Here is a 12,500-nt window from a genome sequence, read left to right on the forward strand (position 1 = left end):
GACCTTTAGACTCGGAAGATCAAGCAGTTCCTCCGTAATGCAAAATCAACTATCATCAACTCCACGTAAAAAAAAATGAACAGCTGTGCAGTGTCCGTGGTATCTGTGCTCTCATCACATACAATTGAGTAAAATTCAAAAACACACGCTTATCTGACAATTGCTATAAGTTGTGACATGCATATTACCAAACTACCGTGAAATTATTATTATTATTAACATTGTTAAGCAGATCGAACTATGTTACTGACGCATTGACACTTAATAACACACTGGCTAGCTAACTCGCCCACAGCGCGTCAACCAAATGCTACAAAAAAGGTAACGCTGACACCACTGCTACTGTGTTTTTATTTCTGAGTTTGGAAAAGTTAATAGGCGTTCCTTTGTATATTGCTATGTCAAATCAATGCGCCGAGGCAGAAATAATGTTTAGAAAGGCCACAATACGCAAAATACTATTGCATGTTATCATTAACTCTTTCAATGCCAAAGACGTCTATTGTCGTCTTTTCAAAAAGTAACGTTGACTGCCAAAGACGTCTATTGTTGTCTTTTGCTTTTTTTTTTGCGGGAGTTGCAGATCAAAGTCTTATTCATCTTGTGTGTGAAAATCCTGACTTGTAGGCAATGTATTTCTGTCCCAGTAGGGGGCAACAGTTCTCTTTTCCTCCAACCGGCAGCGACAGATTGTCTATGAAGAAGACGGATTGTGGGTTGAAATGGTGAAACACATGCAGAAATCGAGCGGAGATAAAAAAAATCCAGGCAGCTAACACTGTCATAGAGCTTGTCTGGCGGTGGATCTGCCTTCAGTAGTGACGCGATCACAAAAGAAAGAGGTGACATGGCTGATGTAGGTGACGTAGATACAAAAGCAGTTGACAATGGCAGCCCAAGCAACAAGCTAGTGGTTAACGTTGCTGAGCCATGTGGCACCACACTGAAGCCTGACACCGAAAGCAGTTCAGAGTCGGGTGACTCAGAACCCGACCCTGATTCTTCTGACGAGTGGCTGCCGTCTGGATCGGCCAGCAGCAGGAATTCATCCCCACATCCAGCAGACCCCACCGTCACTTTGCTTGAATGTGCTTTTCTGCAGAAAAAGCTGGTTATTCTGTTTTTGGTCAAAATCAGGTGTTTTTGCTGAAACTACCCTATGTTCTACCGCCAATATCTAAAGACCCAAAAACGCTAGTAACAAACCTTTTTTTTCTGATGAAAGACGAGAGTCTAAAGTTTCTTTAGATAGTTTCAATGTTTACGTAGTCCTAAAACTCTATATTCTGTGGGTCTTGAAAGTTCAGCAAAAATGTCCCAAAACGCTGGCAGTATGGAGATCTCTGCTCTGAACATGGCGGGCAGTCAATGGGTTAATGTGCCTGTTACTATATGGTCACAGCTTAAGCTTTGCTTCTTCCTACTCCTTTTGGACATGTGGAACTGTGAAAAAATGATTCATGAGATGTATTCCATTGTAACCTTCATCTTCAAATAAACTAAACCAAACCAAACCAACACAGCATGTAAAACCTTGTTGGAGTTGTTTTAATAGCGGCCTTTGTAGGCGGAATAGGTGAATCCCATTACGTGCAGTAATGGGCTGTCTCTTTTTATCTGTTTTTATGTCTTTAGATTGCACATAAAAGAGAAAGACATGTCCTCATTCTCACATAAGGATTGTGTATGACGGGCAACATTTTTTAAAAAGTGCAGTTTTCCTTTAAGAATGTAACAGTGAAGACCTTGTTTTGTATCTAGAAACCATTCGGAAATCGTTAGTCTCAAATTTTATTTGAAGAAGGCCAAGTAAGTGGCATTTAAAGGTCCTATAAATCCATGCGGACGTTGGTATTTACTGTCTTCATTACTGTAGGATCTAAAAAGATGTTCTTTATGTCACACACTGTTGGTATGCTCAACACATGTTTTCCATTTGGAAGTTGTCTCTTTGACTTTCCTTCAAATACCACGCCTGCGGAAGACGTCTAGAGCAGACATGGGCAAACTACCACCCGTGGGCCATAAACGGCCTTTTAAGCCTTTGATCCAGCGCGCTGGACATTTCCTAATTTATTTAGTTTTTTAAACCTTGAATATCAAAGCTGTAGCCAGCAATAGGATATACAATGCCATTTTTTAAGATAAGTCTTGAACTATCGAAAATATTCCAATGGTTTCTGAAACGAGAGGCACTTTCTGCGATACATGGGTCATTACGGTAAACCTTACGGCAAAGTTCTCTAAAAAAGTGATAGTTTCTATTTTACATTCACATAGTCTTGAGTTCAGTGTTTTATAGTTCATATTGTAATTCCCGCATCCTGCATTCATTTACATTCAGGGTGTCTTATTCAGGAACAAACCTCCACCAAACAAACTTCCACCAAACTATACCAATAAAATCCATAAAGACGGTTTGATTATTTATTATTATGTATTTATTTGGAAAATAAAATATACGTCTGTCAGTGTCAATCCTGACGTGTTTGTGACAGGAGTTTCCACAAAATGTACAACTCGCAACAGATGCATAAAATGTGTGTGACTCTTGCACATTCACACACCACAACACATGGAAGATAAAATGATGTTATCCATTTTATGCACTACACAAGAGAGACTAGCTCTGCTGAAAGGATTAGGGATTTAAAACGCTGTTGGGCTACATCTTGTGCCTGTTAAAATAGAACCCACAAAACACATACAGCTCACTGCTAAGTTAAAATTACAATGAGTTTCTATGAATTTAATTTCTAATACATAATATGTATGCACATTTATGAAAGCATGTTTTGGTTTGTGTAAAAGAAAGGTAAAACACAGCACTGTAGCATCACCAAAACAATGCTCACCTGTACTGGTCCTTTGACACATTTGGAAATAAAAATAAATAGAAAATAATTATTTATTTGCTGACAATTGAACTTAATAAAAACAAATAAAGTGCCTTCTTTTTGGATTATAATTAAGATGTGTTCTTAAAAGCAAACACAAATTCACTTTTAAGCTTGATTTAATATTGTTTCTGTCTCTCAGTTGCAATACAGATACCATGAAATCAGAATCTGTACTCTTCATATCTTTGTAAAGGGGTGAACTTACAAAATCTGCACTGGAGCAAATACTTATTTTCCTCACGGTATGTAGTATATCTTTTTTTAATTTCAAGTACTGCCTGGAGTGCCCTCAAGTATACGCATTTGAGAACCAGCATCTTAAAAAAAAGATACAGAATAACCCATGTAATACTCAGAAGCGGATATTTTTGAGTGTTTTATAAAACTACACTAAATGTGTCAATTGATGCCTTACCTATGACATTTCGAACCAGATGATATCAGCTGGTACCTGGCTATATACAGTGTACTACTGAAAAAAACATACCTGTGTCCTCGAATGTCCGACTGGTCACAAACACCCCCAAGAGCAATGCGGTGGAACTCTCTGCCGAGAGTCTTAGCGATGGAGCGTCCGACACTGGTCTTACCAACTCCTGGCGGTCCCACAAAGCAAAGGATAGGGCCCTACCAACACAGCCAAAGTCTTTCAAAAAAGGTGTAAAAAAACAACAACATCCAAACACATCGTACTTTATGAAGTCATCTACAAAACGGAACCTTCAGTGAAGCTTTGAGCTGTCGAACAGCAAGGTACTCCAGCACACGTCTCTTCAGCTTGTCCATTGCATAGTGATCATTATCCAATAAAGTCCGGGCACCTCGGATATCTAAACAGTCTGAAGAGATTGGCGTGTTGCATGGGGGGGATGACACAAACAGTGTGTGAAAAACAGGTCTTAGGTGCAACTTATTTTCTAAACAAAGCTATAAAGAACATCACACAATGACATCATCATTAGAATTGAAATGAACGAATGATGGCTGATACATTATAAAAGAATATAACTTTGACCGTACTTGCATGTACCACATCAGGCAAATGAGAAATCTCACGTGTAAAAATATATATTTTCTCTGAACAGCTATACAACGTTGATCACATTTTAAGACGTTAAACGTTAGACGTTAAGTTAAAGCTGAAAAATTGCAAGAATTTACATTTTGCACTGTTGGATCTTAAGGAAGTTCTATGTAGAATTTTTTTTTGAGTAAGCAATTTATTGCAATTAAGCATTAAACAGACCGCTGATCGTCAGATGATCTGAAGTAGCGGTGTCTGTGGTGTGAGGGGAGGAGGGGGTGTGGAGTCCTTAACGATGGGATCAGTGAAGGTGAAGGACAGCAAGAGTGTCTGCAGAGATGTGAAAGGCTAGTGGGCCATCGAGATGAGCATACAACGTGTTTAAGTTGGGGGAGGCGCCGGTCGTTCACAGCTTGGGGGCTTTAGGCTTGTAGTTAGTGAGTTGCCTGAGGCCACTCTACACAGAGGTAGTCATTGGCTACGCTTGTTTAGCATTTATCACCTCCTTGCTAAACCCTATTTGGCCTCTTTGTAGCAGCTCCTGTCTCCACCTTTAAGTGCTGTCTCCTCTCTCCTTGGTTGGATATTACACAAGTGTACACCAATTGGAGGTTAGACTTGGTCAGGACTGACTTATGACAAAGTATGTAAAAAGTTACAGTTACATAAACAAGAAAGATGGAAAATACTATGAAAAAAAGCTATCTGGCATCCTTTCTTGGCCTGGACTGACATCTGGGCTCCACTGGGTGCAGTGAAAGTGTGTTCATGTATGTCCCCCGTGCCTAATTTCAGAATGGCTAAAGGCCAAGAATGATACCTTGGGTAGCACCATAGGTCACCGCAGCTGCGGTAGTGGAGGCATTGCCAAGAATGAATAGGACATGGGACCCTAAATCCCCACCCAAACTCTTATGATAGAATGAGTCTGAGTGACGGACAGTGATTGAATGAGAAGATTAGACCCAGCAGAACAAAAATAAAACAACAATCTAAAGCTTGTTGGTAGAGGGCCAAATTGAAATGTAATTTCTGAAATTCTGCACAGTAGGGACTCCAGTTCTTCAGAAGAGCCGTAATGATTGCATGTCCAAGACGTGGGAGAACATGGCCACTTACCTTTTGAAGAACACTGAAGGCTAAAGTATTTATCATACATTAATTTAAATATTCAAAATCAGTTCAGGGTTGAGCTAGGTGCAACATGACCTTATCTTTATAGTATTTTAGAGGCAAGGGCGGCTTTCATTAACGGTGTCTTCGTACATTGCCTGCATGCATGGTATTAGGGATGCTGTCACACATTTTTTCGGCCCACATTTTTTCACTTCCAATTTGATCGATTTGGATTACTGCCGATATGACACTACTGTATTTCAATACCAGAGCTCAGTTTGCTTTAATATTATTGTTATCATTATTGTTGATTTAATAAACGCTGTAATAAACGCTTCTCTATAGGCAAGTATGGCAACGTCTAAAGGCAACATTTCTGGTCAGAAAAACACGAAATCCTGTTAACAGGACAGCGTGAAATATTTCCACACAGCTACATAAATCATAATATATTCTTGAGCATATAAATAGGACCATTTCAAAACAGTAAAAAAAAATAAATAAATAAATCCCATCCACAGTGTCGGCTCAGGAAATAGCCACATCCACAGGGGAACATTGTCAGATCGGCTCACTGGGTGAAAACGATGCAATACATAAGGCATACCCCATGCCTATATGTTATTCATGCTTGAAAGATACACAAATCCCAAGCTAGGTGGCAGCATGACGGAAAATTATTGAAAACCACTTATTTATGCTAAGCTATCTGAACAAAACATCCACGTCTTCGCTTTGTGACAAAGTATAGAGTAGTAATATATTATACAGTTGTCCCTCACCACTTAATTGGGTAATACAACTGTAAAGGTTATGATAGGGGTGTTATTTCTTGTCTAGAGGACTCCAATAATGTCAAAAAATGTATTTAGAAGGTGGTAAACAGTTCTTCTGTAATTTAACTATGAACATATTCCATTTATAAATAAGGAATCCTACTTTGTGAAAATTCATTTATGGGTCTGGACACAATTAACCGTGAAAATAAAATTGCCACTATTAGACACCAAAGAAACCACCTCCCTGCATCAACCAGTATTCCATCAATCCCTACTCACTTGTTCAAAGTTACTACCCCACTATTCAACACAGCTCTTCTCAAGATAGTCATTATGTCGCTTGTGTCAGGCAACGTATCACAATCATTGAAAGTGGCTATAATCAAACCCGAAAATCAGAAAGTAATGGCCAATCAGTTATAACATTTCAAGATTCAAGAGAGTTTTATTGTCATGTGCATGGTAAAACAGCAGTTATACCATGCAATGAAAATCTTATTCTGTTCATTCTCCCAAGGAAAAGAAAGAAAAACACAAGAAAGAATAAGAACATAAGAAACATAAACACATATACATAAATACCAAGAAATTAAGCAACAACAGAAGAGACATTAATGCAAGTAAATAATACAAATAAATAAATAAATAAATAAAGTGCTATGAGTGTGTGTTGCGTGTGGCGTGTCTGAGTGCTTCATTGAGAAGCCTGATGGCCTGTGGGTAAAAGCTGTTTGCCAGCCTTGTGGTCCTGGACTTCAAACTCCTGTAGCGTCTGCCTGATGGTAGGAGTGTGAATAATGAGTGTTGTGGATGTGTGCTGTCCTTGATGAGGTTGTGTGTTCTGCGTAGGACTCTAGATGTATAAATGTCTTGCAGTGAGGGGAGGGCTGCCCCAACAATGTTCTGTGAGGTCTTGATCACCCGCTGGAGTGCCTTCCTATCACGTGTTGTACAGTTACCGTACCAAACAGTGATGGAGGCGGTAAGGACACTTTCGATGGTGCATCTGTAGAAGCAACTCAGGATTGTGGTGGACATGCCAAATTTCCTCAGTCTTCTCAGGAAGTACAGTCTCCTTTGGGACTTCTTCAGAATTTGTTGGGTGTTGTGAGACCAGGTGAGGTCCTCGCTGATGTGTGTGCCAAGGAACTTGAAGGTTTTCACCCTCTCCACCTCAGTCTCACCAATAAACAGGGGTCTATGTGGCTCCTTTTCCCTTGTTCTTGGGTCGATGATCATCTCTTTAGTCTTATCTGTATTGAGAAGGAGATTGTTATCACGACACCAAGCTATGAGGTCCGCCACCTCTCTTCTGTATGATGTTTCAACACCACCAGTGATCAGTCCGATGACTGTAGTGTCATCCGCAAATTTAATGATGCTGGTGTTGTTCTGGGAGGCCACGCAATCGTAGGTGAAGAGCGTGTAGAGGAGTGGACTCAGCACACACCCCTGTGGGGTCCCAGTGCTCACAATTCTTGAGCTGGATGTGCGGTTGTGGACTCTGACTGACTGGGGCCTGCCTGTGAGAAAGTTAAACACCCAGTTACAGAGGGAGGGAGACAGGCCAAGTGTGAGGAGCTTATTTGTGAGTTTGTGGGGGCTGACTGTATTAAAAGCGGAGCTATAGTCTATAAATAGCATTCTGACGTATGTGTCCTGGCCCTGTAGGTGAGAAAGGGCTGTGTGGATGGCAGTGTTGACTGCATCATCCGTGGACCGGTTCTGGCGATATGCAAACTGTAGAGGGTCCACAGTTGCCGCCGGGATGCTCTTTTTGATGTGGGTCATGACTATTCTTTCAAAGCACTTCATTACAATAGGAGTGAGTGCTATAGGGCGATAGTCATTCAAGCAGGTCACGTTGCTCTTCTTGGGTACGGGCACTATGGTGGTGGACTTAAAGCAGGTCGGTACAGATGCTTGTGCAAGCGACAGGTTAAATATGTCAGCAAGCACATCAGCTAGCTCTGATGAGCAAACCCGAAGTGCACGTCCTGAGATGTTGTCTGGGCCTGCTGCTTTTCGTGGGTTTGTTTTGTTTAGAACCCTGCGCACATCAGCTGATGTCACCATGAGAGGTGCGTCCTGTGTGCTCCCCAGGTTCAGCCACCCTCTCTGCTCATCAGAAGTTTGGGTGTCAAAGCGGGCATAGAACTCGTTCAGCTCATCTGGAAGTGTGGTTTGGCTGGACGTGGCTACGCTACTCTGCTGTCGATAGTCTGTGATGTGCTGGAGCCCCGCCCACATGCGCCGAGGGTCTGTACTGTCTTTTGGCCTCTCGTATGGACCTCCTCAGGTCATATCTGGCCTTTTTGTAGTCATCAGCGGTGCCCATGACAAATGCAGTCGAACGAGCACGTAGCTTAGCCCTTACATCACAGTTCATCCACTGTTTTTGGTTAGGGTATTTTCTGTAATACTTGGTGGTGGTAACAGTCTCTATACATGTGCTAATGTAGCCAGTAACAGCAGAAGCATATTCATCCAAATCAACAGTACAATCTTCCCTCCCCGCTGCAGTTTTAAACACATCCCAGTTTGTGCAGCCAAAGCAGTCCTGAAGTACTTGATCAGTTTCTTCATTCCATACTTTAACTGCTGTACTTACAGGGGGAGCTTTTTTGAGAAGTTGTCTGTACGTTGGATAAAGGAATATAGAGATGTGGTCAGCCTTTCCAAAGTGGGGTCTTGGAACAGCCTTCAAAGCACCTTTCATGTTGCAGTAGACTTGGTCCAGGATGTTATTTTCCCTTGTGGGAAAGCTCACATACTGGTAATATTTGGGGAGGACAGTCCTGAGGTTACAGTGGTTGAAATCGCCAGATATAATGAATACAGCGTCTGGGTGTTTGGTCTCGTGTTTATCGATGATGTCATGCAGGAGGCCTAGTGCATTAGCAGTGTTAGCTCGTGGTGGGATGTAAACAGCAGTTAATTACACAGCGCTAAACTCACGAGGTAAATAAAAAGGTCTGCATTTCACCATCAGCAGCTCAATGTCCTGCGAGCAGTGCTTTTCCATCGTCTGTACGTCTGTGCACCACCGTTTGTTTACGTAAACACAGACGCCGCCACCTCTGTGTTTACCAGACGCTAAAGTCCGATCTCCCCGGTAAGCAGCAAATGATTCCAACTTGATCGCCGAGTCCGGTATATCCTCCGTCAGCCAGGTTTCTGTGAAGGTGAGGACACAGCATTCCCTGATCTCACGTTGAGCTGTAATCCTTGCTCGTAGTTCGTCCATCTTGTTTTCAAGAGAGCGGACGTTGGCTAGCAGCAAGCTTGGTAGCGGTGGCCTAGTCGCTCTAGCTTTTAGCCTAGCCTAGCCTAGCCTAGCCTTCAAAAACAACCACCTACTAGAGGTCTTTCAGTATGGATTTAGATCACACCACAGTACAGAAGCAGCACTCTTGAAAATTACAAACGACCTCCTGACGGCATCAGACAATGGCCTCCTTTCAGTATTACTTTTATTATACCTTACAGCAGCATTCGACACAACTGATCACCAAATTCTAATACGGAGATAAGAGCATGCACTTGGCATTCAAAGAACTGCATTAAATGGTTTCAGTCCTATTTCAAGAGATTCAAGAGATTCAAGAGAGTTTTATTGTCATGTGCATAGTAAAACAGCAGTTATACCATGCAATGAAAATCTTATTCTGTTCATTCTCCCAAGAAAAGAAAGAAAACACAAGAAAGAATAAGAACATAAGAAACATAAACACATAAACATAAATACCAATAAATTAAGCAACAACAACAGAAGAGACATTAATACAAGTAAATAATACAAACAAACAAACAAACAAACAAATAAATAAATAAATAAATAAAGTGCTATGAGTGTGTGCGTGTGTTGCGTGCGGCGTGTGCGAGTGCTTCGTTGAGAAGCCTGATGGCCTGTGGGTAAAAGCTGTTTGCCAGCCTTGTGGTCCTGGACTTCAAACTCCTGTAGCGTCTGCCTGACGGTAGGAGTGTGAATAATGAGTGTTGTGGATGTGTGCTGTCCTTGATGAGGTTGTGTGTTCTGCGTAGGACTCTAGTTTTATAAATGTCTTGCAGTGAGGGGAGGGCTGCCCCAACAATGTTCTGTGAGGTCTTGATCACCCGCTGGAGTGCCTTCCTATCACGTGTTGTACAGTTACCGTACCAAACAGTGATGGAGGCGGTAAGGACACTTTCGATAGTGCATCTGTAGAAGCAACTCAGGATTGTGGTGGACATGCCAAATTTCCTCAGTCTTCTCAGGAAGTACAGTCTCCTTTGGGACTTCTTCATAATTTGTTGGGTGTTGTGAGACCAGGTGAGGTCCTCGCTGATGTGTGTGCCAAGGAACTTGAAGGTTTTCACCCTCTCCACCTCAGTCTCATCAATAAACAGGGGTCTATGCGGCTCCTTTTCCCTTGTTCTTGGGTCGATGATCATCTCTTTAGTCTTATCTGTATTGAGAAGGAGATTGTTATCACGACACCAAGCTATGAGGTCCGCCACCTCTCTTCTGTATGATGTTTCAACACCACCAGTGATCAGTCCGATGACTGTAGTGTCATCCGCAAATTTAATGATGCTGGTGTTGTTCTGGGAGGCCACGCAATCGTAGGTGAAGAGCGTGTAGAGGAGTGGACTCAGCACACACCCCTGTGGGGTCCCAGTGCTCACAATTCTTGAGCTGGATGTGCGGTTGTGGACTCTGACTGACTGGGGTCTGCCTGTGAGAAAGTTAAACACCCAGTTACAGAGGGAGGGAGACAGGCCAAGTGTGAGGAGCTTATTTGTGAGTTTGTGGGGGCAAACTGTATTAAAAGCAGAGCTATAGTCTATAAATAGCATTCTGACGTATGTGTCCTGGCCCTGTAGGTGAGAAAGGGCTGTGTGGATGGCAGTGTTGACTGCATCATCTGTGGACCGGTTCTGGCGATATGCAAACCGTAGTCTCAGGACTGTCCTCCCCAAATATTACCAGCATGTGAGCTTTCCCACAAGGGAAAATAACATCCTGGACCAAGTCTACAGCAACATGAAAGGTGCTTTGAAGGCTGTTCCAAGACCCCACTTTGGAAAGGCTGACCACATCTCTGACCACCATATTCCTTTATCCAACATACAGACAACTTCTTAAAAAAGCTCCCCCTGTAAGTATAGCAGTTAAAGTGTGGAATGAAGAAACTGATCAAGTACTTCAGGACTACTTTGGCTGCACAAACTGGGATGTGTTTAAAACTGCAGCGGGGAGGGAAGATTGTACTGTTGATTTGGATGAATATGCTTCTGCTGTTACTGGCTACATTAGCACATGCATAGAGACTGTTACCACCACCTAGTATTACAGAAAATACCCTGACCAAAAACAGTGGCTGACCTGTGATATAAGGGCTAAGCTACGTTCTCGTTCGACTGCATTTGTCATGGGCACCGCTGATGACTACAAAAAGGCCAGATCACCTGCAGTTTGTATCAATTAATAATGAAGAATCCAGACACATGAAGGTCAGTCATGGCATCCCACAGGGTTCTGTGCAAGACCTGTATTGTTCAGTCTTTATATGTCCCCCTTAGGCAATATCATTAGAAAACACTCCATTAACATCCACTGCTATGCAGATGACACACAACTGTACTTATCAATGAAACCTAACCAAAACGCCAGGCATGTCTCAATGACATAAAGACCTGGATGACCTCAAACTTTTTACTATTAAACTCGGATAAAACTGAGTTCATAGTCCTTGGTTCCCAGCACCTCAGAGACAAGATTGCAAATTATATTACCGCCCTAGATGGTCTTGCACTCACCCCCCATAGTGCATTGAGAAACCTTGGTGTCATCTTCGATCAGGACCTTTCCTTTAGTTCCCAAATACGACAAGTATCAAAATCAGTATTTTTCCATTTACCAAACATAAAGAAAATCTGAAAATTCCTGCTACTACCAGATGTAGAAAAAACTTGTTCATGCTTTTGTGACCTCGAGGTTGGAATACTGTAACTCTATGTTCATAGGTTGCCCTACGAAATCTTTAAAGACCCTTCAGTTAGTCCAAAATACTGCCACACGAATCTTAAAATGAAGAGCTCATATCTCAACCGTATTGGCCTCTCTGCATTGGTTACCTGTCAAATTCAGAATTGAGTTCAAAAGTACACAGGAGACCACTGCGCTCCCAGAATTTACAATGACTTGCCACTCCTAGAATTCTTAGAAGTAGAATGGGAGGCAGAGCATTTAGTTATCAGGCTCCTCTTCTGTGGAACCATCTCCCCCACTCAATCCGGGGGGCAGACACCCTCTCCTTATTTAAAAGTCAACTCAAAACTTATCTGGTTGCTAAAGCATATAGTTAGAACTGACCCCTGATACGCTGATCTACCATCTATCCCTCTACTCTATTTTTATAACTCAACCCAACCGGTCGAGACAGACGGCCGCCCCACAGAGCCTGGGTTCTGTTCAAGGTTTATTCCCCAGAGGGAGTTTTTCCTTGCCTCAGTCGCCAAGTGCTTGCTCATGTGGGGTTTCAGTTGGTTCTCTGTTTTTCATTTATGAAAGTGACCTCCATGTGTCAAGTGAATGAAGGATTACTGTATGTCTCCTTAATAATGACTTACTTTTATTTTTAGAATATTCTGAGGGCCATATTGCATAGCATTACACATCACGCAAAAATATACGCT

At 42.1% G+C, this 12,500-nt stretch overlaps 1 protein-coding gene across 1 annotated transcript in view; it reads right to left on the reverse strand.

Annotated features, from left to right (window-relative positions):
• lonp2 (lon peptidase 2, peroxisomal) overlaps window positions 1–12,500 on the reverse strand; it is a 51,309-nt gene that overhangs the window by 24,976 nt on the left and 13,833 nt on the right. Inside the window, exons 8-9 of the mRNA XM_054775300.1 lie at window positions 3,621–3,739; window positions 3,388–3,527 (exon numbers count right to left, since the gene is read on the reverse strand). Of these exons, the coding sequence (XP_054631275.1) occupies window positions 3,388–3,527; window positions 3,621–3,739 (259 nt within the window). The remainder of the gene's footprint in view (window positions 1–3,387; window positions 3,528–3,620; window positions 3,740–12,500) is intronic.

Source organism: Dunckerocampus dactyliophorus, chromosome 5 (assembly GCF_027744805.1).
Source record: "Dunckerocampus dactyliophorus isolate RoL2022-P2 chromosome 5, RoL_Ddac_1.1, whole genome shotgun sequence".
NCBI lineage: Eukaryota > Metazoa > Chordata > Actinopteri > Syngnathiformes > Syngnathidae > Dunckerocampus > Dunckerocampus dactyliophorus.